General features: G+C 37.7%; 1 protein-coding gene across 6 annotated transcripts in view; it reads right to left on the reverse strand.

Moving 5' to 3' along the window:
* The window catches only part of LOC107035933 (probable Ras GTPase-activating protein), a 141,732-nt gene that overhangs the window by 82,014 nt on the left and 31,981 nt on the right, over window positions 1-27,737 (reverse strand). For 2 of the 6 annotated variants that reach the window (XM_015253590.2, XM_015253588.2), the window contains exons 1-3: window positions 15,728-15,943; window positions 9,563-9,675; window positions 7,581-7,767 (exon numbers count right to left, since the gene is read on the reverse strand). In XM_015253590.2, coding sequence (XP_015109076.1) covers window positions 7,581-7,767; window positions 9,563-9,675; window positions 15,728-15,938 — 511 coding nt within the window. In that variant the 5' untranslated portion in view covers window positions 15,939-15,943. Of the gene's footprint in view, window positions 1-535; window positions 659-6,006; window positions 6,036-7,580; window positions 7,768-9,562; window positions 9,676-15,727; window positions 15,944-21,095; window positions 21,119-27,737 lie in introns of those variants that run through there. The other 4 variants (XM_015253591.2, XM_015253587.2, XM_015253589.2 and 1 more) reach the window with 4 other exon arrangements.

Genomic DNA, 27,737 nt, shown 5'->3' on the forward strand with positions numbered 1-27,737 from the left:
GTATCAACAAACATTGAATTCCAGAAATTCACAGTCTAAAGTGTGTTCTAGAAGGAATTTAATTGTACTTATGATTAATGTCTTATTCAGTGAGCGTAGGAGTTGGAACATGAGCAAATCATATATTGTAATATGAAAATTTGACAGCTGATAAATTGGGACATATAATTCTCATCGATCGTACTGCTTTTTGCAATGAGAATGATTATCAATAATTAGTTGAAAAAAGAAAAATCGAATCTGACTGTAAAAAGGGCATCAAGAGGCTAGTCAATTGAAATTATTTATCTCCGAAGGGACCATTTTAATTCGTCAATGAGTAATTGTGAAATTAATTCAGGGACTAACAATTTTTGAGTGATACGATATCATTACTGATGATAACATAATGAGCAATAACAGATAAAAATGATAAGCAAATATAAACAGCTTCATTTCATAATCATTACCTGAAATGAAAATTCATTGATAATTAAGATTGCTTGTCTGGTGATTTAATTTCTCACTCTAATTTTGTGTATTCAATTAAACTTACAAAGGCTCTGATGCAGTTGACTAGTATCAACCATAATATTTCTAATTTCCGTTAGCTCGGGCTGCATAGTGTGTCGTTGATAACCCCTGGCCGGAAGTGTCCTCACTTTCCTCAGAAACGACGCTGCGGATTCACCAATTCCAAAACTCATAATAATTATTTACTCTCAATTTTATTCGGTAGCCAAATGGTGAAACGTAACGAGTCGAACGAAGTATGCTCCCCAAATCTTCCATTATCTCAACAGCATGTGGTTTTATCAAAAAAAGTCACAAAATCTTATTTGCAGAGAAATAAATTCTCTACAAAAAACGTCTTGTAACATTTTCTGCAAGACCCATGCATTTCCGAGATAATTTGACATTTAAAGGTGAGAAATCGAGCGTTACGTTTTACCCTTTCAATTATGGAAGCCAGAAAAACTGTAGGAAGCGTTTGAAGCCAGTGAAAACAGGTTGAGAGCGACTGTGCATTATCGTGAAACGATAAAAGCGATGAAACACGGAAGTGCCGAGTGAGTGTAATCTCCAAGTCTGGGAATTCTCATCCTGCGGCAGGATTTGCGAAGGAAATCTCTTCACCTCAAAACACAATTCTCAAAAAAAAAAACTACAAGTTCTATCCGCCAAAATTCATCAGACAGCCAAGGGATTCTTTGAATCACAACACTGGTCGCCAACCCGAGTTTTCCCAATAGTTTCCTGCAAGATCTATGCGCGCGCTCTCGCGCGCGCTGATCTATTCATTTGTTGAAATGAAGAAATGGAATTCATTGAATTTCATTTTCTCATGAATACCTTATAAATATTGATAATGAATCAAAGAGAATTCGACTAACGATTGAAGTGAATATCGAAGTAGAGTAAATCTATAAGGAATTTTTCATTTTCAATTAATTATCTTCAATTTTTTTAAATAATCGGTCTCCATAAAAGGACAGAATTTATTAATTTGAACGTTTCTTTCATCATTAGTAAATAGGATAGTGTACTTTCATGAGTGCAATCGTCTTGCGTCGAATTTTCATGAAGCCCGCCTAACAAACAAAAGGGAATTGAATACCAGTTTACATGAATAAACGAATCATAATCGTCCAAATCATTTAGCTGAGAGGAAAATAGAATAATTCAACTTTCTTAATATTGCGGTTACTAAGGTTTTCTTCGAACAAAGTTGATTAGAATTAACAGCTAGAATTATGAGATTATCTCACAGTTTTGACGTTAAGGATAGGAGAATCTTAATGCAATATAGTGAAAATGATGATCGATTTTTTCACTTTGAATAAATAATATTAATATCCAAATACAAAATTTCTGATATGAATCAAGAGAAGCTGTCACTCAATATTCCCAATGAAGTTTTAATTTTTAATTTGGTGCTGCCGGAATTATACTGATGAGATGAACAACAGATTAATTGAATAACCGTGTCAACTAACTAAAAATTGATAACAGTGTGGTCACGCACTTTAACCAGAGTATTAACAAACATTGAATTCCAGAAATTCACACTCTAAAGTGTGTTCTAGAAGGAATTTAATTGTAATTATGATTAAAATCTCATTCAGTGAGCGCAGGAATTAGAACATGAGCAAATCATTTATTGCAATATAAACATTTTTGCAATGCGAATGATTGAAAAAATGAATATCGAATCTGTCAGAAAAAGGGGCATCAACACTAGCGCTATAAATAAAATACAACTTCAAAATTACGAAAAAACCAGTGTTTCAAACCGGAAATCAACTCGTTCTGTCAAGGAATTCAAGCCAAGAAGTTGTTTTAAGCTGAAAACTAAAATAGCAGAACGATTACGATGATTTATGAAAATGTTGGGCGATAAGAGCATGGAGAAATGAAAAACAGCACGAGGAAAATGTGCAGAGGACAGAGGTACGTGGTACACTCCTTTCGAATCGTCGCAAGAAGTCAAGTGAGTCACCCGAGCGATGCGTAGGATGAACAAGACTGTGAGACGAGGCAAACTACTCCTCGTCATATTCAATTTGTTTTTTTTTCTTCTTCAGAATCATTTTCCGTTGTCTTCCGCCCAACGGAAACACAATCCCATTTTCTCCTATCAATTTCTGATTGTTATACGTTGCATTAGACAGGGGCGAATGTGCCCTCTGGACTTGTTCTCCCACTCGATTTTTCCCGATTCTCTTTTGCGGGACTGAAAATATCAGTTTGGAAATATTTTCCAGGGGCAATTGGGGCCACTGGGTGACTCGAGATATTTCCGGTTGGATGCACCGACTACGAATTCATTTTGTCCCATTGGGTTTACTCATGGAGTTGAGGGAAATGGAATTGTTAATGCTATTTTTATTGATGAATTTTTGGGATTTTTATAATATTCAGATCGAATTTTCATGATATTCAGTTGCCTGGAGCCTCAAATAAATACTATTTGAACTATTCAACATCATCATCTCGAAATTCATTCGAAGTAAAATCCATGAAGAAAACAGAAATCATCAAGGAAAGTCTAATTCTCCCACACACTGAGAGAAAAAATTTGTTCTGCCGAAAAATTACATGTTCCCCTGAAGAGATCTTTTGTCGTATTGAATCAGTTCACTTGTGAACAAAAAAGAAAGTTTCCACCGAAACATGATTATTTTCGGAGTTGTAATTGTTCTCGTGAGACATTTATGTCTTTCTGGTAAACACATTTGGTCTACAGAGAATTATATGAGCCTCCGGTTTTATCAAGTCAATGTTATTGAGTAGTGCATATTTTTGTCCAATAAACACTTATAATTTCCATGGAACAAATGATAATTTCAAGAGGAAACTACAATTTTCTTGCCGAAAACTGTGCTATTGGCAAAACTAAATAATTTCGAGGGGACAATTGTTTTTCGGGAAAAAAATATTCTTTCCTCGTCAATGTATTCTTTCTGTGGTATAAACCTGTGGAGTTCTCTCAGATCAAATGATTATCGCACAATAGATTATATTTTTTCCTGCCAACAGTTGGACTTCTTCTAGGGATATTTCTGATAATCACGACAAAATTTAATTTTTGGGAAAGATATTAAATTTCCTTCTATCAAGTTGGTTAATTTCCCTCGAGTAAATCTGTTCCACTCCATCAAATATTCTCACGTGGAACACACAGGTTTTCGGCGGAGCTAATTTTTTCTCTCAGTGCAGATCCATCGTAAAAAAATCATCAACAAACCAGTGTTTTCAACCGGAAATTTCCCCGACTCGCGATAATTTTCTTGCGCTTTCTACCGTTTAATCATCATAAAACTCGTCCTTCGAAACGCGCCCAGTTCCAATGAGAAATAATAACCTTCTTTCCACTCGATTGTCATTCACGAGACTCGATACACTCGACCAACAATCGCAAGTCCCAAACCAAGCGTGAAATCCCCTCCCCCCCCNCAACAATCGCAAGTCCCAAACCAAGCGTGAAATCCCCCCCCCCCCCCCCGTAAAAACGTTGAATTACGTAATCAAACGAATGAGTGTTACTAATAGCACCTTAGAACTGTCGTAATCATAATTGAACGTGACAAGAGTCAAATTATACATCCACAAGTCCAACGGTAACCGTGTGAGTGTGTCCGTAATACGAGTCCTCAACTATGGGATCACATTGCACGGGGGGGAGGCCATTGTCTCCTTGTATTACACAGAAATAACAGAACCCTGGACAGCGACCACTCCACCATCCTCTCGTCACGGATTCTTTATCATGGATAAAAGCATTTTGTTACACTGAGCAACTTTGATGTAATGAAAAATGAAAATTAAAAGAACTACATGCGCAGAGCCAGTGAGAATATAAAATTACTTCAAAAGAATTGCATTTAAAACGTTTCAAGTGTTAATAAAACTAATTCGAAGGGAAATTTTGCTGCAAAAATTATTCCGTCGCACAGGCACGAAAATTTCCGATCCAAGAGCCAGGGTCATGAACACATTTTGGCCCATGACTTTCTCAAAAATAAAAATAAAAAAATTTCCATCGCAAATCGTATTTTTCTTATTCAAAGAAACCAAAGGGACAAAATGAGGTCAATATCAGGGTTTTGAACGGGAAATTTTCCCGACTATACAAAGAAAACATTTTTTCCTAAAAATGTTCACTTCATGATTCTCTCAAAAGCTTTAAAAAAAAAAATTCCAAAGAATCGTTTCGAAAAAGTTTAAATTGTTAATAAATTGAATGCAAATGGAAAATTTTGCTAGAAAAAATACTCCGTCGCACAGGCACGAAAATTTCCGATCCAAAACCCGGGGTCATGAACACATTTTGGCCCATGACTTTCTCAAAAAAAAAAAAAAAAAAATTTCCATCGCAAATCGTATTTTTCTTATTCAAAGAAACCAAAGGGACAAAATGAGGTCAATATCAGGGTTTTGAACGGGAAATTTTCCCGACTATACAAAGAAAACATTTTTTCCTAAAAATGTTCACTTCATGATTCTCTCAAAAGCTTTAAAAAAAAAAATTCCAAAGAATCGTTTCGAAAAAGTTTAAATTGTTAATAAATTGAATGCAAATGGAAAATTTTGCTAGAAAAAATACTCCGTCGCACAGGCACGAAAATTTCCGATCCAAAACCCGGGGTCATGAACACATTTTGGCCCATGACTTTCTCAAAAATAAAAAAAAAAAAATTTCCATCGCAAATCGTATTTTTCTTATTCAAAGAAACCAAAGGGACAAAATGAGGTCAATATCAGGGTTTTGAACGGGAAATTTTCCCGACTATACAAAGAAAACATTTTTTCCTAAAAATGTTCACTTCATGATTCTCTCAAAAGCTTTAAAAAAAAAAATTCCAAAGAATCGTTTCGAAAAAGTTTAAATTGTTAATAAATTGAATGCAAATGGAAAATTTTGCTAGAAAAAATACTCCGTCGCACAGGCACGAAAATTTCCGATCCAAAACCCGGGGTCATGAACACATTTTGGCCCATGACTTTCTCAAAAAAAAAAAAAAAATTGTTTCCATCTCAAAAACGTTTTTTTTTCTTATTCAAAGAAACCAAAGGGACAAAATGAGATCAATATCAGGGTTTTGAACAGGAAATTTTCCCGACTATACAAAGAAAACATTTTTTTCTAAAAATGTTCACTTCATGATCCTCTCAAAAGCTTTTAAAAAAAAATTCCAGAGAATCATTTCGAAAAAGTTTAAATTGTTAATAAATTAAATGCAAATGGCAAATTTTGCTACAAAAATCATTCCGTCGCACAGGCCCAAAAATTTCCGATTCAAAACCGTGGATTCATAAATCCATTTTGCCCCATAACTTATCCCAAAATCCAAAAACAAATTTTTCACTCCAAATCCGTTTTTTTCTCATTTAAAAAAACCAAAGGGCCAAAATAACTTCAACACCAGTGTGTTGAACCGGAAATTTTCGGGGCTACACAACGAATAAATGGTCGTTAAAAAAAATTAATGAGAAAAATGAAAAACAATGGCATAAACAACTCACGCGCGCCCTCTTCGTCATTCCACTCATCCTCCCCCTCAAAACTTCGTTTCCACCTAACAATACTATTCCACACTCTCCTATGACCCATTTTCCTAAAAACTCGGTGTGACTAATTAAATAAACACTCAGTCCTCACTCATTAACACAAGAGCCCCGAAAAAACCACTTGTTACACTGTTTAAACTCGTCCGAATGAAACCGTCACCCGAAGTCATGTGAATGCACTCGTATTAAAATAATGTCCCCAAAGTAGTTGTGAATCAAGTACGAAAGTTATCGTACATATCCGGAGTGATGATTACGCTGGGTGAGATATGTCACTACCTCATCATACGATCGAATGAATGAGTCTCATCGCAACTGAGTAATAACGTGGGCGAGGGACAGTCAATGATTCGTGCATGTGTTGTGTTTGCTGGATTGTCTTATGAGTAACTGAAGATGAGAAGTTAAATTGTACTTCTTCCCGGTGGGATTTTCGCCTTTATTGTTCTGTATTGTCTGGAGTTGAAGCCCAGAGGATATGCGGTTTGTGAGTTTGATAAGTGTCTTCCTTTCTGTATGAGATCATTCAGCAATTTTTTCACTTCGTACCAATGCAATTTGAATTTACTTAAGAGTCGGTAAGATGATTTCTACATTATCATAACCGATACAAAAGATTTTCGGTGGTTATTACCTCGATATGATAGTGCAGAGATCGCTTGCGTAGTTTGTTGAAAGTGCGATCTACTTTACCGACTGATGGTATTTCATTGTTCGGTGAGTTCAATATTTTTGGATGAAAATTATTTTGTTTGATAGCCAGGGAAATTTGAGCTGGAAACTCCATATGACGACCTGTTTTGGTTGAATAGTTCGTGAGATACAGAAGGCCAAAGTTTTGAGTGATTTTTGGGGATTTGTGGATATCTCGGAAGCTAATGGAAGAAAATAGGTTTAAGACCAGAGTTTTTTAGCGGAAATTTCCCCGGGTATTGGATAATATAACTTTTATCCTATTTGGAAATGATCAATAATAATTGCGAAAATTGATGTTTGTTAGGGGCAAAAATTGATGTCCAAATAGTGCAGTTTCTACGAAAATGATTGACGTACTTTTGGTCGAAGTTATCTAATTATTATATAACACTGATCGATAGTTTGCCCGATTTTATGAAAATTAGATCTACTTTACCGACTGATGGTATTCCATTGTTCGCTAAGGTCAATTTTTTCAGATGAAAACTGTCTCGTTCGATAGCCAGGGAAATTTGAGCTGTAAAACTCAATATGACGACCTGTTTTGGTCCAATGGTTGGTGAGATAATGAAGGCGAAAGTTTTGGGTTTTTTTTTTTAATTTTCAGATATCTCGGGAACTAATGGAGCAAATGAGGTTTATAACCCGAGTTTTTCAGCGGAAATTTTCCCAGCTATTGATTGAGATACCTCTCATTCTTGCGAATCGATATTTGATGATCGAAAAAATCGATGTGAAATCAGCGACTGTGAGGCGCCAAACAAACAGTGCAGTCAAACTCCCACACAAACAATTGTAAAAAAAATTCAGCACTCGAAATAAATGGAACTGACCTATTGGAGAAGCTGTGTTGGCCTCCCGCAGGCTGACGGTTTCCGGTTCGATGCCTCCCTCGTCCTCCTCAATGAGCGGAGGCGGTGGTACATGAGGCCGAGACTCGTATCCCCAGTGCTGTCGAAATGTTCTTGCACCGCCGTCCAATCTGACCCGTGGCAATTCAACAAACATAGCATCTCCAATCTGAAAGAGCACACAGAACATTTTACTCCATTCCAATTTCTACAGAACAATGAAAAAGCACCGAGTTGTGTTTAACTTGTTGGCAGAGTGTCATGCGGACGGTAATAATGAAGCTAAAGAGGCCGAAAGAGGAGACAATAAAGTAGCTATCTCGTCAGCAGAAAGATCCTGCTGACAACATATCTCATCTGCTTTAATATTTGGCATTCGTTGAATCGACTCGAGGGGATGATGTCACTAATTAAAACTGAAGCGCTGGTGATGGCCGTTGGACGGGGAATTTAAGCGAAAAGGCTATTAACTCTCAAAGGGCGGTCGTGGTCAACAGTGTATGAAGTGTACGAAGCGGGTGTAGAGACATCTCGGTTTGTATCGGACAGGGGTAATCATTGCTGCATGTCAAACAAGCCATCAACATCTCTCAATTCTTTTCATATTCAGGAAGAGACAAGCCAAGTGGTTACAGACAGCCAACTTTTTGTCGCGGGCGGCAGATATTAATGGATTTATTGAAGTTTGTTATTTTAACTTTGAGGAGGAAGTCGGGTTTGCTGATGGAAAATCCTAACGAGTGTTTGATCTTCAGACTTTAGATGGAGATAGAAGGAACGGATGCTTTTGGTTGGGAGAGCTTCAAGCTGATGGAGACGAACGAAAGGTTATTCTTATCAATATTACTGGGCTGGAATGGGTGTTGAGATATGAAAGAGTTGTTTTGACCTGAGACTCTCATTGCGAACCACTTCTGAACTTAAATTGGTCATCAGTGGGAAATGATCAGCTGAACATCATTTCGGGAATCTTAGATTTGGGATAGAAAGCTTATAGCTGAGACAAACTAGGATTACTTAATAGTAAAATCAAGTCGTTTCCTGCCACTTTATGAAGCGCTATGAAGCGGGTTTAGAGACATCTCGGTTTGTATCAGACAGGGGTAATCATTGCTGCATGTCAAACAAGCCATCAACATCTCTCAATTCTTTTCATATTCAGGCAGAGACAAGCCAAGTGGTTACAGACAGCCAACTTTTTGTCGCGGGCGGCAGATATTAATGGATTTATTGAAGTTTGTTATTTTAACTTTTGAGGAGGAAGTCGGATTTGCTGATGGAAAATCCTAACGAGTGTTTGATCTTCAGACTTTAGACTGAGATAGACGGAACGGATGCTTTTGGTTGATGGAGACGAACGAAAAGTGATTCTTATCAATATTACTGGACTGGAATGGGTGTTGAGATATGAAAGAGTTGTTTTGACCTGAGACTCTCATTGCGAACCACTTCTGAACTTAAATTGGTCATCAGTGGGAAATGATCAGCTGAACATCATTTCGGGAATCTTAGATTTGGGATGAGAAGCTTATAGCTGAGACCAAATAGGATTATTTAATGGTAAAAGAAAGTGGCGGAAAGGCTTCCTTTCAAAATTCACTTGACTTTTCATCAGACACGACTGGCGCAAGTCCCATGCGACGAAGAATGTTAGATGCAGGTGAAAATTGAAGATGGACAAACCTTGTGATGTCCCCTGAAGAAGCATCCAGTGCCGGCAAACAGCTGCATAATCCCCAAGTGAAATGAAAGTTCAATTAATGTGATAATAGCTCGAAAAAAAAGCAAGAGTAGGATGCGTGCATGCTCTATGCGTTAAACATGTGGTAAATTAACGTGCTCAATGGTATTTTAACGATTTCCAACGTGAATGAAGCGAAAGATAGTTGTTAACTTTCATCTAAAATTATCCACGAAGAGATGATTTTCTTATCCGTCTCATGCAGCAATAAATTACAACTTACCGCCATGTCCTCACTTCTGTACGCAGTGAGAGTCTGTTCATCTTGAAGGAGTACGCAGTAACAGGGCTCCCAGCAGGCCTCCCCCGAGGCCTCACCAACACAACAATCCGCTTCTGTTTAACAGCGAACAAACAAAAAAACATAATTAATTAGAAAACCATCAAGTCAAATTGAACATGTGTGTCAATAAATATGTGAGACAGTGGTATTCTGTGTTAATGTCCACAAGTGGTCTAGAGTGAAAGGTCGCGGCTGAAATACCAAGCGACCAGCCAAGATCCGTGATAAAATTTTACTACTAATTATGAAATAACCCATGGGATAGATAAACCGGCCGTGAAGGGGAATTTGTTTCAATTCTTGTTGGATACAAATGCATCATGAAAAATCGGTACTAGGTGTTGCGGAACGGAAATAGATTGGCGCAGACACTTGTAATGTTGTTCGTGGCATTGTACGTACTGAATCAATATTGGTGGTGAACACTTTATCAATAATCGAGTTTTTCGATTAAAACACTGGTCATGAACTCATTTTGTCGCACTTAGATTTGCGCAATCCGATACGTTTTAATTGGTGTTGCAGTCCTTATGGGCTTTTACTTGGAAATATCATGGGGTTGCAAAATAGCACGAAAAGTCGGGCAATGAAGGATCCGATATCTTGAGTATTGCGGTGACATATCAATTAGACAGTTGATGATCTTGAAATTTAGCGAGGCTTGATGTTATTTATTAATGAACTTGAATGATTTTTAAGATTCACTTCGAAATAGTCTGCAATGCGATTTACGAAGTAATGGATCATTTCTGTGTTGGATCTAATGTGGAGGGAGGAGATAGGGCTGCCATAGTAGGCATTATTAATAACACGGAAATATGTTTTGAGTAACTTGGAATTTGGCGATATGGGTGGGGCCATAGGTTATTACCGGCCTGACTAATGCCTTATACAATTTGAGTTTAGCTTGTGTCGACAGGGATTTGTTTTTAAATAGGTAGTAGAGCCCAGCCATGATGGCTTTTGCTTTTTCATTCGCGATGTTAATGTGCGTGATACATAAGAGCTTTTTGTCAAGGGTAGTTCCGAGCTATTCCGTCATGCTTGAGAAGTTCACATAATTATTTTTGAATTGCGTCACCTGATTTTAATCTGCTGTAACTGGAAAAAAACTAGGGACTTAAATGTGCTCATAACCAGCGTTCTGACCCGAAATTCCCCTGCCTTTTCAGCGTAACAAACTTCATCGCCTCTCCATCAACTCTGCGCGTTATGGAAGTGTTTCCGTATTAAACGAATTTTTTATTTTCCGGATTACGGTAAACAGCTTTCGTCCCCCCAAGGGGTTAAAGATCTCTCGGGAGGGCACTCTCGAGTGTCGACAACTGCTGTTCGCTGTAGGTAGCATATCGAGCTGTACCAGGTGAGGTGCAGACAAGGGGCGTTTGAGAGAGAGAGGCAACCATAGCGTACCTCGACAATTTCCGGATGCTAATGGTCTCGACATCGCCGGGCAACGTTCATTCCGAATAATTAATTCCGGGCGTAAAGCTTCATTCTCCGGTGGAAAGCCACCCACAAACCCCCTCACTCCCGTCCTCTTCATGCTTCATCCAAACGATTTTCCACGGCAACGCTATTACCTTTGTCCATATTCGCAAACGGACCAATTAATGTCGTAAATTATTATAAATGAAAAGCTCCATTTTGAGTGCAAAACTGTTGCACATGAAGTTGTGAGTAACATTGTGGATGCAGGCGCGAATACAAGAGATTTATCAGTAGGACCATGAGCTATTTCCATACAATTTGCATGGTAAAGGCTATATTCCGTTTTATTGAGGCCATCGATATTAGTTTATTGCAACTGTGACACTGGAAACTCCGGTCAGAAACCTATTTTACTTCATTATGACAGAAAAACCGGAGTCTGAAATTGAGACGATTTTGTCCCTTTTCTCGGACGTTGGCATTGAGACATGTATTCCAGACATTTTAGATGTCTTACTCGAGGATTTTTTAGTTCAAATTTATGGTGTCCCATTTGTTTTTCCAAATACTTCATTCATTTTGTCTTAATGTTCGACCATGTTCTCTGAAAACAGCCAATCATTTTTTCGCTGATAATTTTAGTCTTGTTGAAAATAGCGATCATGAAGCAGAATTTGAAGTGATGTAGAAAAATGAGGATAAAAGAATTTTTGTGATAAAAAATACTGACGAAAAGTATTTTTCCTTGGAATAATCTTCAAGGTTTTTAAGCCCTTCTGATCTATCAATGATACTACGTTTGAAGTCATTCGACATCTCCCACCCTCATCGCCCTTCCGACCCTCTCAAGAAATTCAGAACTTCAATAAATTGGAAGAAAATGGATAAGTCACCAAAAACATCTTACGATTCCATGTCTCAATGGGGTTAATATCTTGTCGTAGTGCCGCCGTCACAAATGACTAGTGACTGAACAGTCTTCAAGTGTCTTGAACCGAGACTGAAAAAATGTCTTAAATTTGGTGACTTATATTTCAAGACATTATGAAAATGTCTCGTCTATCAAGCGTCTTATTTTTAGGCGGAAATACGTCTCATTTCAAGACATTTGAAGTTTCAGTCACCACGAAGTTGGCCGATAAGACACATTTTTCCGTCTATTGTATTAAATTAAGACATCTTGACGACACTAGTTTTTACAGTGCACGTAGGGGATATTCAAGGCATTCAAGGTGTCTTACTCGAGGATTTTTTGTTTCAAATTTATGATGTCCCATTTATTCTTCCAAATGCTTCATTCATTTTGTCTCAATGTTCGACCATGTTCCCTGAAAAGCGCCAATCATTTTTTCACTGACAATTTTAGTCTCGTTGAAAATAGCGATCATGAAGCAGAATTTGAAGTGATGTAGAAAAATAAGGATAAAAGAATTTTTGTTATAAAAAATACTGACGAAAAGTATTTCTCCTTGGAATAATCTTCAAGGTTTTTACGCCCTTCTGATCTAGCAATGATACTACGTTTGAATTCATTCGACATCTCCCACCCTCATCGCCCTTCCGACCCTCTCAATAAATTCAGAACTTCAATAAATTGGAAGAAAATGGATAAGTCACCAAAAACGTCTTACAATTCCATGTCTCAATGGGGTTAATATCTTGTCGCAGTGCCGCCGTCACAAATGACTAGTGACTGAACAGTCTTCAAGTGTCTTGAACCGAGACTGAAAAAATGTCTTAAATTTTGTGACTTGTATTTCAAGACATTATGAAAATGTCTCGTCTATCAAACGTCTTATTTTTAGACGGAAAAGCGTCTCATTTCACGACATTCGAAGTTTCAGTCACCACGAAGTTGGCCGATAAGACACATTTTTCTGTCTAATGTCTTAAATTAAGACGTCTTGAATCATCACTTCTGGCAGAAAAAGTATAATTGGTTATGCCTCGCGCAATAATCACTCTTCCCACACGAGTAAAATTTCACTCCACGAGAAATTAATGTTTCATCAGAAATATGAAATACAGTGCGGATATTGAAAACCTGTCGGTAGTAATTTGCACCTACGGGGGGACACGTTTGCCTGCGATATTGGGAGAGGGATATTTTATTCAGGCGGTTTGGAGGTATATCGGTGTATGTAAAACTCGGCCAGATAAGGTCATTAAACTGGCGATAGTAGAAACGGGAGATTTAGTATATGCTAATGCACGAGAGGCTTGATAGAGTCGATCTCTTAATGAACGGGACAATCTGATCAAGACAATTATACGGGGAAATAATTTTGCAATGGGGATTGGTTATTTGGTTATGGATGGTTTGAGGAGAGCATGCTTGTCATGATTGGAGTGAACGGCTTGAATGTTCCAAGTCGGGAGAGAATATATTACGAGCGCTATTCGTTAATGTACTGCAAAAACAGGTGTGACAAGCCTCTTCATTTTAAAGTTACTAAATCGGAAAATTGGATTTTAATTTTTTGTTTGAATGGGGATAGTCGACATTTGATGATTTTCACATATGACGCTGGGTTAAATAATGTTTTTTAAACATTTTTGCGAATGGAAAAATATATTATTATTATTATTATTATCATTATCATCATCATCATCATTATTATTATTATTATTATTATTATTATTATTATTATTATTATTATTATTATTATCATATTATTTTGTGGAATCGAATCTTTTTTTTTTCAAATGTAGGTATTGTTGAGCCCTATCAGTCGCCACTAATTGAAATTTAATTCATCGATTAGTTTTTTGAATTTTCGAATTTTTTCGAAAATCGGTTGTCCCACGATAACTAAAAAAAATGTTCTCAATTGATTGAATGACGGCATAAAAAATTTATTTGAAGATGAAGCTCTAAAATGTTTGTTTTAATGCCATTAAGTCCAAGTTGAAACATGATTACGATAGCTATATTGGTTGATTTGATTTTGATGATGATTGTTGAAAATTTCGAATTTTTCATGAATTTCCCTGAAAGTGAGCTTTCTGATGGTTTCTTCAAATGCGATGTTTCAAATTCATTCAAGTACGTACAAATAGAATTTTTCTATTAACATTTTATCGAAGGGCTGAGGGGAGAGATAGAACCGTAAAAAAGACGATCGGTTGTATAGAAGAAAGGGATAACAAGAATAATGATGATGATAGCATTCAACTGAGTCGAAAATCTGACAAAATTAGTTGAAAAGAAATCTTATTCAATTTAATAAAATGAAATAAACAATGAACTATGCATGACAGAAGGAAATTATGTGCAAAATGACCATTCGGAAGCGTATTGCCAATTTATTAGCAAAAACAACTATACTCATTTATTTAAAAAATGCCATTGTCCACTTGTTTACAAATCTTTTAATTAAACAATAACCTTCCAAGGGTGGAGCTACATTAAATATAACCTTAGATTTCCTTCCTGAACAAGTATGTAAATTCCAGCCATTGAGAATGAGTGTTTCGATCGCTCTGTCCCTTCCTTTTCCACAAGCCTGACACGGAAACTCTTCCCGATCGATCTTATCCACTTCTCTATTCCCACACGCCATTCCAATTCGTGTGGCATGGTGAAAACTATGTCTTGCACATGTGCACCTTGTTTACGACGAATAAAAAAAAAAACCAAGTTGATCAGAAAGTAGGTAATGACGCGGAAAGGAGGACGAAGGATATAGTATACTGTAATTTTAGGTTCGACAGGTTCACAAAGAGTTGTCATCATTCTATGAATAAGATTACCGTTTTCCTGAGTCATCGTCGACAAATGGTTTGTAATGATTTTCGAGTTGATCAATTCAATCCCCTGACTATCTTCACACATCTCGGATTTGAGGCTCTATTCATCGGATGTTGTGGGCAAATTGATTATTTGAATAATCCTGATCTACATATCAATCATGATTTGCGTCACGATTCGATTTCTTTCTCACCGAGTAGTCGGGAAAATTTCCGATTCATAACGAGGATCATAAATTCATGTTGCCTCATTATTTTAGCTGTAAATTGAAAACTAATGGGGAAAATGGGTCTGTTAGCTGCCAACGTTGGGGCAATACTGGCTACTGACGCTGGGGCAATATTGGCTGCTGGCGTCAAAGTAATGTTGGCCGTCAACGCTAGGTCAATGTTGGGTCGATGTTGGTCACCAACGTTGGGGCGATGTTGGCTACCGACGTCAAGGTAATATTAACTGCTAACGTCGGAGCAGCGATGACGGCCAACGTCGGGCCAATATCGGCTGCCAGCGTTGTGCCAACATTGGTAGCTAACGTCGGGGCAATTATGGCGGCCAACGTTGGGCCAATGTTGGCTGACAGTGTTGGGTCAATGTTGGTTGCCATCATCGAACCAACATTGGCTGATAATGTCGGGGCAATGGTGACGGCCAACGTTGAGCCAATGTTGACTGCCAACATTAAGGTAATGTTGGCTGTCCATGTTGGCTACCGACATTGGTTCAATATTGGCTGCCAACGTTGAGGCAACGTTGAATCCAATGAATCCCTTAAATGCAATTTGAAATAAATCCTCATAGAAATTCCATTAAGAAGCCAATTGCAAATTTATTAGCAAAAACATAATGACTATGTTGTGACGAAAGCAATATCCCACTTGTTTTTGTATCGTCCTGCTTATGCTGAAATGTTTTCTTTTTCTTACCGCAATTAATCAAAAGATCAAGTGCACCAGTGTACACACGTCTAATATCCCGGCAATAATCCGTGTCAGTCTGTTGTGGCTCGAACAGGGAGAAATCGAGGCCCTCCATGTCGCTTTCGCCGCAGGAATCACTCAATGGTTCAAATGTACCATTATTGATACCATCACCTATTGCACTTTCATCCTCGTCCAGTCTCATCTCCATCCTCATCAACTCGAAACATTCACTGCCTCCCGGTTAACTATTATTACTTTGATTGTTGGGGTTATTCACCATTTTAAAATGTCCATCGATGGAGTTGAATTCATAATGATAATGATTATGCAGGTGTTTTGCAATATCTCATTGTATAATGGGATTTTTACGCAGTCAGTCTATTGTAACCATCACAAAGAAGTGCTCTGTTGTGGTGGAGAAATTCGATTTATGCAATTTGTAATTTTTCAAATATTTCATGATAGGTTGGGAGGGGTCTAGGCGGTGGAAAGCGTTGCTCTGTTGTTCGTCGGCATTGACATTAGAATTTTATGTAGCCGCGGAGTGATGATGAATCATGTGCCTGATGGAGAGGATTTCGAAAGTAAAAAAGAACAATTGTTTTCATTCAAAACCTTATTTGAGAATTATCAAAGAAACTAATGGAGAGTATTGGGGTACTTTGTAGTGCTCTCTATTGGAAGCTTCATCAGATTTCCAATGAGCCTATGATCATCCAAATGCCATTGACAGTTTTTGACAGAATCTCATCCTTTCGCGAAGGGAAAGACTCATTTCAGAATTGTTGAAATCTTCTTTGTTGATTACCATCAAAATTAGTGGAGTAAATCTAAGTTAATTGCAGCCCTTTTCATCGTAGACTTTTCAATCTTTCGAATATCACCATTCAAATGCGGTTGATGCCTTTTGAGGAAACCTCTGTAATATCCAACCTAACGAATCTGAATTCTCAGCGATTGTAATAAGACCCGATCATTTCACTCTCTAATTCAAATATTCTTGTTTCCACAACTTCAAATCGATGATGAATCATTGTTTTCCGTTACGATTCTATGATGATAGTTGGAGATAATTTTAGATTCAACAAGAACCATTGTTCTCATTCGAAATCTTATTTGATGGTTATCAAAGAAACCAATGGGGAGTATTGGGGTACTTTATAGTGCTTTCTATCGGATACTTCATCGGATTTCCAATGAGCCTATGATCATCCAAATGCCATTGACAGTTTTTGACAGAATTTCATCCTTTCGCGAAGGGAAAGAGTCATTTCAGAATTGTCGAAATCTTCTTTGTTGAATACCATCTAAACTAATACAGCAAATCGAGTTCAATTGCACCGATTATCATAAAAAAATTCTTCAATTTTTCCAATACCGCCGTTCAAACAAATCAACCTTCTCAGCGATTGCAGAAAGGTTCAGCTCCCTCAAACATCCTCGTTTCCAAAACATTTCACACATTTCAAATCACCAATGAATCATTGTATCCTGTTACCATTCAACAACGATTATCGCAAATAATTCATCTAATCAACAAGAGCCAGTTCAAGAACCACTGGCGTCATCCCCAAGGTTTTCCATTGCAAATGTCATCAGCTCCTCAAACCTCACATTTACGCGAAACAAAACAGTTATCCCTAAAGTACCAATAAAAATCCAGCCCCTCCACTTTTCCAAGTCACACGATGTCCGCTAACAGCCAACAATGGCGTTCCCAAGACCATTGAAACGGAAAAAACCGTGCAATCACAGCAAAGAATTCATGTTTTTTCCATTGCCATTTCATAAAAAACCAGTGATAATTATCACGCACAGTTTTCCCTTGCCTCTCGCCATCATTATACCGCGGGAGGGGTGTCCTTCAAAAAGTGAGAGAAAAGGGAAAAAAATAATCTCTACTTTTGTCGTGCACGTTCCAAGTATGTAACCCGTAACCCGTCAACACTTTTAATTAAGAGGATTTTACTGGTTACCCGAAGAAGGCAGGATCCAGCCTCGTGCACACTTGTTCTCTCCCTGAGAATCATAAACGAGTGTATCTCGAAGAAATGACCGGTATACCGCATCTTGTATCCACCTTACCGCTGTTGGGGGGGTATATTTTATCGGGAGAACGTAGTAGTCTAGCTGGACTTTTACTGTTAGAAACACACGGCGTCAGCTTCGCTCCGGCTTGTTTATGCCCCCTCCAGGCATATCTCCTTTTTGTCACATGTTTTTTATTTATTATTTTTTCATCTTCATATCTGCTTCATATACGTGCGCCAGCATTTAGAATGAGGATGATTGGCATTCGTGTTTCTTTGTTGGTGAAAGTGAAATGAAGGAAATTGAATTGAAAAGTAATTGGAATTTGAATATGAACGGGATATTAATTCCTGTGTTGGACTCTTTTGTGTCAAGGCGTGTCTAATAGCGTCTTTGAAAGGATTACATGGGTCGGGGTGTTTGAAAAATGAGAATGCTTTGGGCTGAAGTGCTCTCATTGTGAATGATTGAACGTAGAAATTGTTAGCTTTGAACTTGTGCACATTTTTGGGAGGAGAACAGAGATTTTTATTGATGTTTAAAGTATCTGCAAAAGTCATAGAATTGTTACGGAAGGCAATGATTCATCATCGATTTGAAGTTGTGGAAACAAGAATATTTGAATTAGAGAGTGAAATGATCGGGTCTTGTTACAATTGCTGAGAATTCAGATTCGTTAGGTTGAATATTACAGAGGTTTTCTCAAACGGCATCGACCGCATTTAAATGGTGATATTCGAAAGATTGGAAAGTCTCCGATGAAAAGGGATGCAATTAACTTGGATTTGCTCCACTAGTTTTTATGGTAATCAACAAAGAACATTTCAATAATTCTGAAATGACTCTTTCGCTTCGCGAAAGGATGAGATTTTGTCAAAAACTGTCAATGGCATTTGGATGATCATAGGCTCATTGAAAATCTAATGAAGTTTCCGATAGAAAGGACTATAAAGTACCCCCGTACTCTCCATTAGTTTCTTTGATAGCCATCAAATAAGATTTTGAATGAGAACAATGGTTCTTGTTGAATCTAAAATTATCTCCAGCAATCATCATAGAATCGTAACAGAACACAATGATTCATCATCGATTCGAAGTTGTGGAAACAAGAATATTTGAATTGGAGAGTGAAATGATCGGGTCTTATTACAATTGCTGAGAATTCAGATTCGTTAGGTTGGATATTACAGAGGTTTTCTCAAAAGGCATCAACCGCATTTGAATAGTGATATTCAAAAGATTGGAAAGTCTACGATGAAAAGGGGTGCAATTAACTTGGATTTGCTCCACTAGTTTTGATGGTAATCAACAAAGAAGATTTCGACAATTCTGAAATGACTCTTTCGCTGCGCGAAAGGATGAGATTCTGTCAAAAACTCCAACCATCATCCTAAAACTGTAACAAACCGCAATCAACGAAAAACACCCAATCATCGCCCTCTCCGTCCCCTCCTCCAGTTAACCTCCACATTTATCATTCTAGTCACTCTCCCAACTTCCACAAAAATAAAATTTCAATTGTAAATTCAATTCCGCCGAAGACCTGTATTTACCCAAAAATTTGAATAAAAATCTCCGGTACAAATGTAAACGAGTTAGCTCAATCACTCCTGCAAATATTTGAAATCGCCAATGAAGAATCACGAATTGTGTATTCGTGATAAAACGAGACTGGCAAAGTTAGCCGCAGGCACTAGATCACATTGAATTATTCAAAATTCATGTGGTGAAATACATGGGTTTCCACATATGGGTATACAGTAGTGATAAAGGATTTTACTCCCTCCTCCCCCTCTTGACTCCCCCCGAATTCTGCATATTTGCCTTTGTCCCATTGCCGGTATCAGAGTGAAAACGGATATGGAGTATAACAAACACTTGGGATTTTCTCACGATACTTTATTCAATTTCATGGATGATGCTTTTTGTCTCATTTTTACGGATGCTGAAAGCTTCTAGTGAAATTAATTCATTCTGTTCTCGGAATATTTGATTAATTCAATAGGATGAGGCAAATCCACCCTTTTTAGAGAACTTTTTGAATTTTTGTATTGACGAGTGAATGATCAATGAATGAAGAATGACTGAGCCAATTTTGGTCATCTGTATGAATTTTTTTATGAATGGGAAGACTTGGATGATTGGAATATGAATGAGAAAGCTACGGATGGATATTAAAATCATTTTCATTTCTTTTCCGATGCAAAAGCTAATTTAATCGAGGAAAATTCACGTTATTAATTGTTTATGTATCTCAGTAGTCAGTAGCTTCAGGTGGAGACACTAGTGGACTTTCCTGAAGCTGATGAAATTTCACTGAAAGCTATTCATTCTTGACGTAATGGCCAGATTGGCGAACATTTAAAATTCAAGTTCAATTTGTTTATCGCCAATTAACGATTATCTCGATGGCGAGTGATTTTACGTGAAAATGCTACAGAACTTTTTTATAGAGAATTTGATAATCAACAAAAAAGTCTAATACCGTTTTCGCGTAATATCTCTTATTCTCGCGATACTGATGAAATTATAGAAAATCCCAAATTCGCCATCAATCAATTCATCAGTCATCAACTAGTAAATTATCTCGATAACAATTGACTTTACGTAAAAATACTATAGGACCTTCTTGGTAGAAAATATCTTCAGCTACAAAGAAGTCCTCTACCATTTTCTTCTAAACCGAATAATTCCCGAGCTAATCATAAAAAATTGGCGAAAGTTTCATATTTGATTGGCGTCACCTTTAGGATTCGATAATTATTCCTTTCTTTTGTTGAGTAGTGGTAGTAGGAAAACACTATAGGACCTTCTTTGTACCAGATTTGATGATCTACAAAGAAGTCCAATAATGTTTTTACTATTTCCTCCTAAACCCAATAATTCTAGTGATAATCATAAAAAATTTGCGGTTTTCCAATTGTTGATTTATTCCGATAATGGTTGGTGCTAGGTGAAAACACCACAAGATCTGTTTTGTAGAGAATTTGATGATCTATAAAAAAGTCTCATAATGTTTTTACCTGCCATCACTCATTCTCACGATAACCAAATCCTGAAAAAAAATTCCTCATCGCTCCACTCACCATTCATCAACTACGGGATTATCTCGATAACAAGTGACTTTACGTAAAAATACTATAAGACCTTCTTGGTAGAAAATATCTTCAGCTACAAAAAAGTCCTCTACCATTTCCTCCTAAACCCAATGATGCCCGAGATAACAATTAAAGACCGCAAATGTAATTCACCAATAACTTCCGAATCATGCAACACCTCTCAACAACACGAACAATCTCCCACAAAGAATCCTTCGATTCCGTTCCACTCCAATACCTACCCATCCCCGATGGACATTTCAAAATCCCCGCCCCCAAGGTCAATAACACCGCAAAACAAATTACCAGAACCACAAAAACTGATAACCCCCATAAACCCCACAGGCACCGCCACCACCTAGATCCACATAATCCCAACTGTCACACTCGACACCACGCGTAACGGATCCCCTCGATCATAACAGATAAATTCTCCGGAGATACGTTCACTCGGTCCAAGCTGGTCGTCAACTGACGTTGGCATAAGGCAATGTAGCGTCTGGAGTTACTAAAACCGATCATCACCGAGTGCTCACGAGCGTGGCCGACGAACCGCCGGTGAAAATATCCATCTGGGATCTTCATCTCGCGGATTAATTCAATTATTCCCATTCTGCCTCAACGTGGAGTCCAACACGAATGTTCCGCCAAATTCAAGAAAATCGATCATCGCTGAGACTTTTCGTTATCTCTGAAGTCATTGGAAAGGTTTACTTAAATTTCTACGATTACAGATTCTTTTTTGAGTAATTTTTTTGAATGTTTTCATAACAATGCGATCGTTACGTTTTGTGTCTGAATTAAATAGTATATGAAAGGACTGTAGAGACTGATCACTGAACAACCGGTGGATCACCGTAATTCAGTACTGGGCACATACATCAGACGATATATTTTGAAGTCTTCTGGCTCCATTCATATACATTTTTAATAATGATCAATAGTTCATTATGAAAAAATCATCTCAAACGATTATCACTGAGTGTTAAATATCCACCTGGAAACTTCATCTCGCGGACTAATTCAATTATTCCCATTCTGCCTCAACGTGGAGTCCAACACGAATGTTCCGTCAAATTCAAGAAAATCGATTATCGCTGAGACTTTTCGTTATCTCTGAAGTCATTGGAAAGGTTTACTTAAATTTTTACGGTAACAAATTCTTTTTTGAGTAAATTTTTTGTATTTTTTCATAATAATGCGATCGTTACGTTTTGTGTCTGAATTAAATGGTTTATGGAAGGACTGTAGAGACTGATTACTGAACCGATGAATCACAGTAATTCAGTACTGGGCACAAACATCAGACGATATATTTTGAAGTCTTTTCTGGCTCCATTCATATACATTTTTAATAATAATCAATAGTTCATTATGAAAAAATCGTCTCCAACGATCATCACCGAGTGTTAAATATCCATCTAGAATCTTCGTGGATCCCACACGAATGATCCTCCAAATTCAAGAAAATGTATCATCTCTGAGGCTTTCCGTCATCCCGGAAGTCATCAAAGAGATGAAGTTTCATGATGGGATGGAATGAGAAATGTCGAGGGACAATGGCAGATGTGGAAACACACACAAGAGTCAGGAAAAAAGTAAAAAGAAAACTTAATATGATATCAAAACACGGCAGCTATGGGATGTTGCGATCGTAAAGATTTGGGTCGACTCTGAGGAGATAGAAGAAAGAGAGAGGGAAGCCGTATACGTTTGGATAGGACTCACAGCATCTGCTGCAATACAATCGGAAAAATCTCAACATTTTTATGCGTCTGTTGTGCCCCCAGGTGTGAGAAAATGTGTCTCCAAGGCGGAGATCACTTTTTTTTAGAGGGGAAACGCGGGGAAAGTCGCCTGGGTTTGAGAAAAATTGAGGGGATAAGTTATGGGGGGAACCGGAGAATGGAAAGCGGTGGGTATTTATTATCGATTTTAATCATGCACAAAGTTGGGGGAATAAAAATATTTGGAGTAGAGAGAAATAGTTGGACTTCGTGGCAATTGCTGAGAAGTTGGGTTTTTGCGTTGAATGTTATGGAGGTTTTCTTGGAAGGTATCAATCAGAACTCGATGGTGGTGGTCTCCTCCGACAGATCATGAAATTGTCGATGAAATTGAGAGCAATTCAGTTGAATTTATTGCATCTGTTTTCATGATATTTAAATGATGTAGAATTCAAAAAAAATTTAATTACATTTTCGCTTCAAGAAAAAATAGAATGAAATTTGGATATTTTTTGTAATCCTTCCAGCTATAAGGCCGAGGTAACCTCCCTCTCAGTCAGGGAAATTTCATATCTCCCAAAAAAATAATGAACTATAGAAAAAAAAATAGTAGGTGATGAATCAAATCTTGCTTGAAAGTGCGTACAAGTTCCAGAATTTTTCTACATTTCGCAGTTTCAAAGTCATTTGAAAAAATGACACGGGAAATTATGAGTTTCGGGGCAAATTCTGTCCATTGAGGCTCACGGGTGGTAACAGCGCCTTCCCCGTGAGTGGCGCGCAATTCGAATATCAATGTAATCGCCGGAGCATCATGGGAGAGGAATAGGTTAAACCCGTGGAACTGAAAGAGAGAAAACACTCCGCAGGTTTACCAACTCTAAATAACTATAGGAATGATCCGTGTGGCATTACCATGTCTCTGATGCATTTTAATATTGTTTCAATAATTAGAAAAACATCCACTAAAAATAATTTGGCACTTGTAAGTGACGGGAAAAACATCAATCGACCTGACGAAAAAAATTGATATTCAAGAAATGTGCACACCGAACTAGTTACTTGTAGATTGAAAAAATTTTCGTGCTCAAGGATTGAATCAGGGTTGGAGAACAATGAGACTCCCCTTCCGCATCAAATAAGATTTTCTCTGAGAATGGCTCTTGTTGATTGGCATATTATATCTTCAACAACAATCAAAGAACAGTAAAAAATCGCAATGATTCATTGTCTATTCAATCTCCATTCGAACCTAATGTCAATGCCGGCAAATAACAGAGCAATGCTTTGTAGTGCATGCACTCATCGTACGGTTCTACCATTAACCGCATTTATACGCGCAGCCAACCACGTAATTCATGATGCAGTTGCAGAACATCTTGGTTTCATCCCTCACTGTATGCAACATCATGCATTAGCAGCTTCCTTTTTGTTCATCCGAGAAACAAGTCCTAGGAGATGTGTTCATACACTCAATGGCCATGTTCCAGTATTCCAGGATTGTTGGCCAAGTGTATCGGTGGACAAGGTCGACCAGACTCGCTGATGATTCCACGTTTGTTCCGTTACTTTTTGCCATCTCTTCACCCTTTCTTTTTGCGATAAAGAGTCAACACATTGCGATGACTCGAGTTGACATCCTTGGCGTCATCACTCGTGGACCGGTGGAAGACTCGACTGCATCGACATGATGGAGAGCATCCTTACCAACATCATTGGAGATCTTCGGTGAGTTTACCGAGATATGATAAGCAATATGTTGTTGTTTCGAGAGATTATTCACGTGAATTGCGAGATGGTGATGTTTATTATTGATTGTTGATGGGGGCCAGGGGTTTCCGGAAATAGTCACATATATTGTGAGATGATGATGCTAATTATTGATTATTGTTATTGCGAGGTTTTCATGCATATCATGTGATATCGCATGATCATGCTGCGCGATATTGCTGGGAGATATTTTTCAGAGACTTTCTATTGATGTTGGCGAGCGATGATTCATTTGATTTTTGAGTTTTTGTTTGTTTATTAATTTTTGGGAAATTACTTGACGAATGAACTTGATGATTTTCACGCTCCTGTTGTGAGATTATCTCAGTGTTCTCTCAGGGATTATACATATATTTATACATGTTTGTGTCTTATGTTTTGTATTATTTTGTGACTTCGATGGACACTTCTGCCTGAAACTCTCAATAAACAATTGGAATTGGAAAGAAATTGTCGAAATGAGAAGTTCAGGCTGGAACTTTGGAAGTAGTGGGGCTAAATGGGCTTGAGACTAGTGTTTTGTGAAGATTGTGAAAATTTCCGTTTGTCATCAGGACAACATTAGATATTGCGCCTCTGCTGCGATTAATTTTGTTTTCAATATATTCATAAAAATGCGAAAATCGCACTTTTGCTGTTGTTATTGTTGCTTTTCAATTTTTTCTTGACATTCTCTTGTAATTTCGAGAGATTATTCACATGAATTGTGCGATGATGATGGTAATTTACCAATTTATTTATACTTGATTAATTAATTATTGATAATTGCTAATTATTGATTTGTATTCATTCATGGAAATACAAAAATAGGATTGTTGCGCCCTTTCCTCGATATTTCCTTGTGATTTCCACAGCAAACATCGAGATGACGATACTAATTATTCAAAAACCTATTTTTATAATATGTCGGGAACTATGCGGGCAAAATGGCACGTCAAGTAGACATTTTCACCAGAAATTTACCCAACTATTCATTGAAATCGATTTCACAACATTGAAATATGAGAATTTGCAGGAAGAGTGGGACTAAAAGGGTCGCCATATTGAGTTTTTGAGCTGAAATGTCCCTGGCTTTTCAACGAAGCGATTATTATTTATGATTTGTCGCTGGGCTGAACCGAAAGGGGTTTTTTGTGAATGAATATTGCATGGTGCTCTCGTTTTTTAGGATTGAATTGAGGGAGAGGTTTTAGAGTGGGAGAAAAGCCCGAGGATAACTGCTGGGGGAGCAATTCAGTGGTTTCTATGGAAGAAAATGAGGAAAATTGTTGGAGAATTGTACGGCTGGTGGAATTCGGCAGCAACAGATCGTGAGATTTCGGGAAATTCGGGCTTTACCTTCGCCAAATATTTCTGATGCCATTTTCCATATCACTCTGACATTATTCTGATAACATTTCGTTGGGGGAATAATTTATTGGGAGGGGTTTGTGCGAGTTGTATACGACTTTCTGCGTAAAAAATCAATCTTCACCGGTTAAATTTACCTCCCCATGGTTTTCCTGCACTTCCTTACCAGATAAATTCACGAAATGGTCAGAGAGCAGTAAAAATCTTTGAAAACAGCCAGCGGGGGAGTTGTTGCCCAGGCGGGTCTCCATTGAAAATCTCCGGCGAAACTTCCGATGCCAGGGGGATATAAATAAGCCTTTCCACCCCATTTATTTCACCGAGACATTGAAAATCCTAATTCTGATCCACCCTAAAAATACGATTTGGAGATATAACTCGGGAAAATAAAGCGTCTAGTGATTTATATGCCTCGAGAGCAGGAATATTTAAATCGGGGGGGATTTAAACGCTGTAAAAATGGGTGTCATCAAGAAGTCTTAATTTAAGACGTTAGGTCGAAAAATGTGTCTTGTCGGCGAACTTCGTGATGACTGAAACTTCGAATNAGGCAATTTCATTTAACATGGGAAAAAATTGTCCGTCTGTTAGAAATAATTTNTATGTTTTGTATTATTTTGTGACTTCGATGGACACTTCTGCCTGAAACTCTCAATAAACAATTGGAATTGGAAAGAAATTGTCGAAATGAGAAGTTCAGGCTGGAACTTTGGAAGTAGTGGGGCTAAATGGGCTTGAGACTAGTGTTTTGTGAAGATTGTGAAAATTTCCGTTTGTCATCAGGACAACATTAGATATTGCGCCTCTGCTGCGATTAATTTTGTTTTCAATATATTCATAAAAATGCGAAAATCGCACTTTTGCTGTTGTTATTGTTGCTTTTCAATTTTTTCTTGACATTCTCTTGTAATTTCGAGAGATTATTCACATGAATTGTGCGATGATGATGGTAATTTACCAATTTATTTATACTTGATTAATTAATTATTGATAATTGCTAATTATTGATTTGTATTCATTCATGGAAATACAAAAATAGGATTGTTGCGCCCTTTCCTCGATATTTCCTTGTGATTTCCACAGCAAACATCGAGATGACGATACTAATTATTCAAAAACCTATTTTTATAATATGTCGGGAACTATGCGGGCAAAATGGCACGTCAAGTAGACATTTTCACCAGAAATTTACCCAACTATTCATTGAAATCGATTTCACAACATTGAAATATGAGAATTTGCAGGAAGAGTGGGACTAAAAGGGTCGCCATATTGAGTTTTTGAGCTGAAATGTCCCTGGCTTTTCAACGAAGCGATTATTATTTATGATTTGTCGCTGGGCTGAACCGAAAGGGGTTTTTTGTGAATGAATATTGCATGGTGCTCTCGTTTTTTAGGATTGAATTGAGGGAGAGGTTTTAGAGTGGGAGAAAAGCCCGAGGATAACTGCTGGGGGAGCAATTCAGTGGTTTCTATGGAAGAAAATGAGGAAAATTGTTGGAGAATTGTACGGCTGGTGGAATTCGGCAGCAACAGATCGTGAGATTTCGGGAAATTCGGGCTTTACCTTCGCCAAATATTTCTGATGCCATTTTCCATATCACTCTGACATTATTCTGATAACATTTCGTTGGGGGAATAATTTATTGGGAGGGGTTTGTGCGAGTTGTATACGACTTTCTGCGTAAAAAATCAATCTTCACCGGTTAAATTTACCTCCCCATGGTTTTCCTGCACTTCCTTACCAGATAAATTCACGAAATGGTCAGAGAGCAGTAAAAATCTTTGAAAACAGCCAGCGGGGGAGTTGTTGCCCAGGCGGGTCTCCATTGAAAATCTCCGGCGAAACTTCCGATGCCAGGGGGATATAAATAAGCCTTTCCACCCCATTTATTTCACCGAGACATTGAAAATCCTAATTCTGATCCACCCTAAAAATACGATTTGGAGATATAACTCGGGAAAATAAAGCGTCTAGTGATTTATATGCCTCGAGAGCAGGAATATTTAAATCGGGGGGGATTTAAACGCTGTAAA

Source organism: Diachasma alloeum, unplaced genomic scaffold (assembly GCF_001412515.2).
Source record: "Diachasma alloeum isolate Michigan unplaced genomic scaffold, Dall2.0 Dall_scaffold_00202, whole genome shotgun sequence".
NCBI lineage: Eukaryota > Metazoa > Arthropoda > Insecta > Hymenoptera > Braconidae > Diachasma > Diachasma alloeum.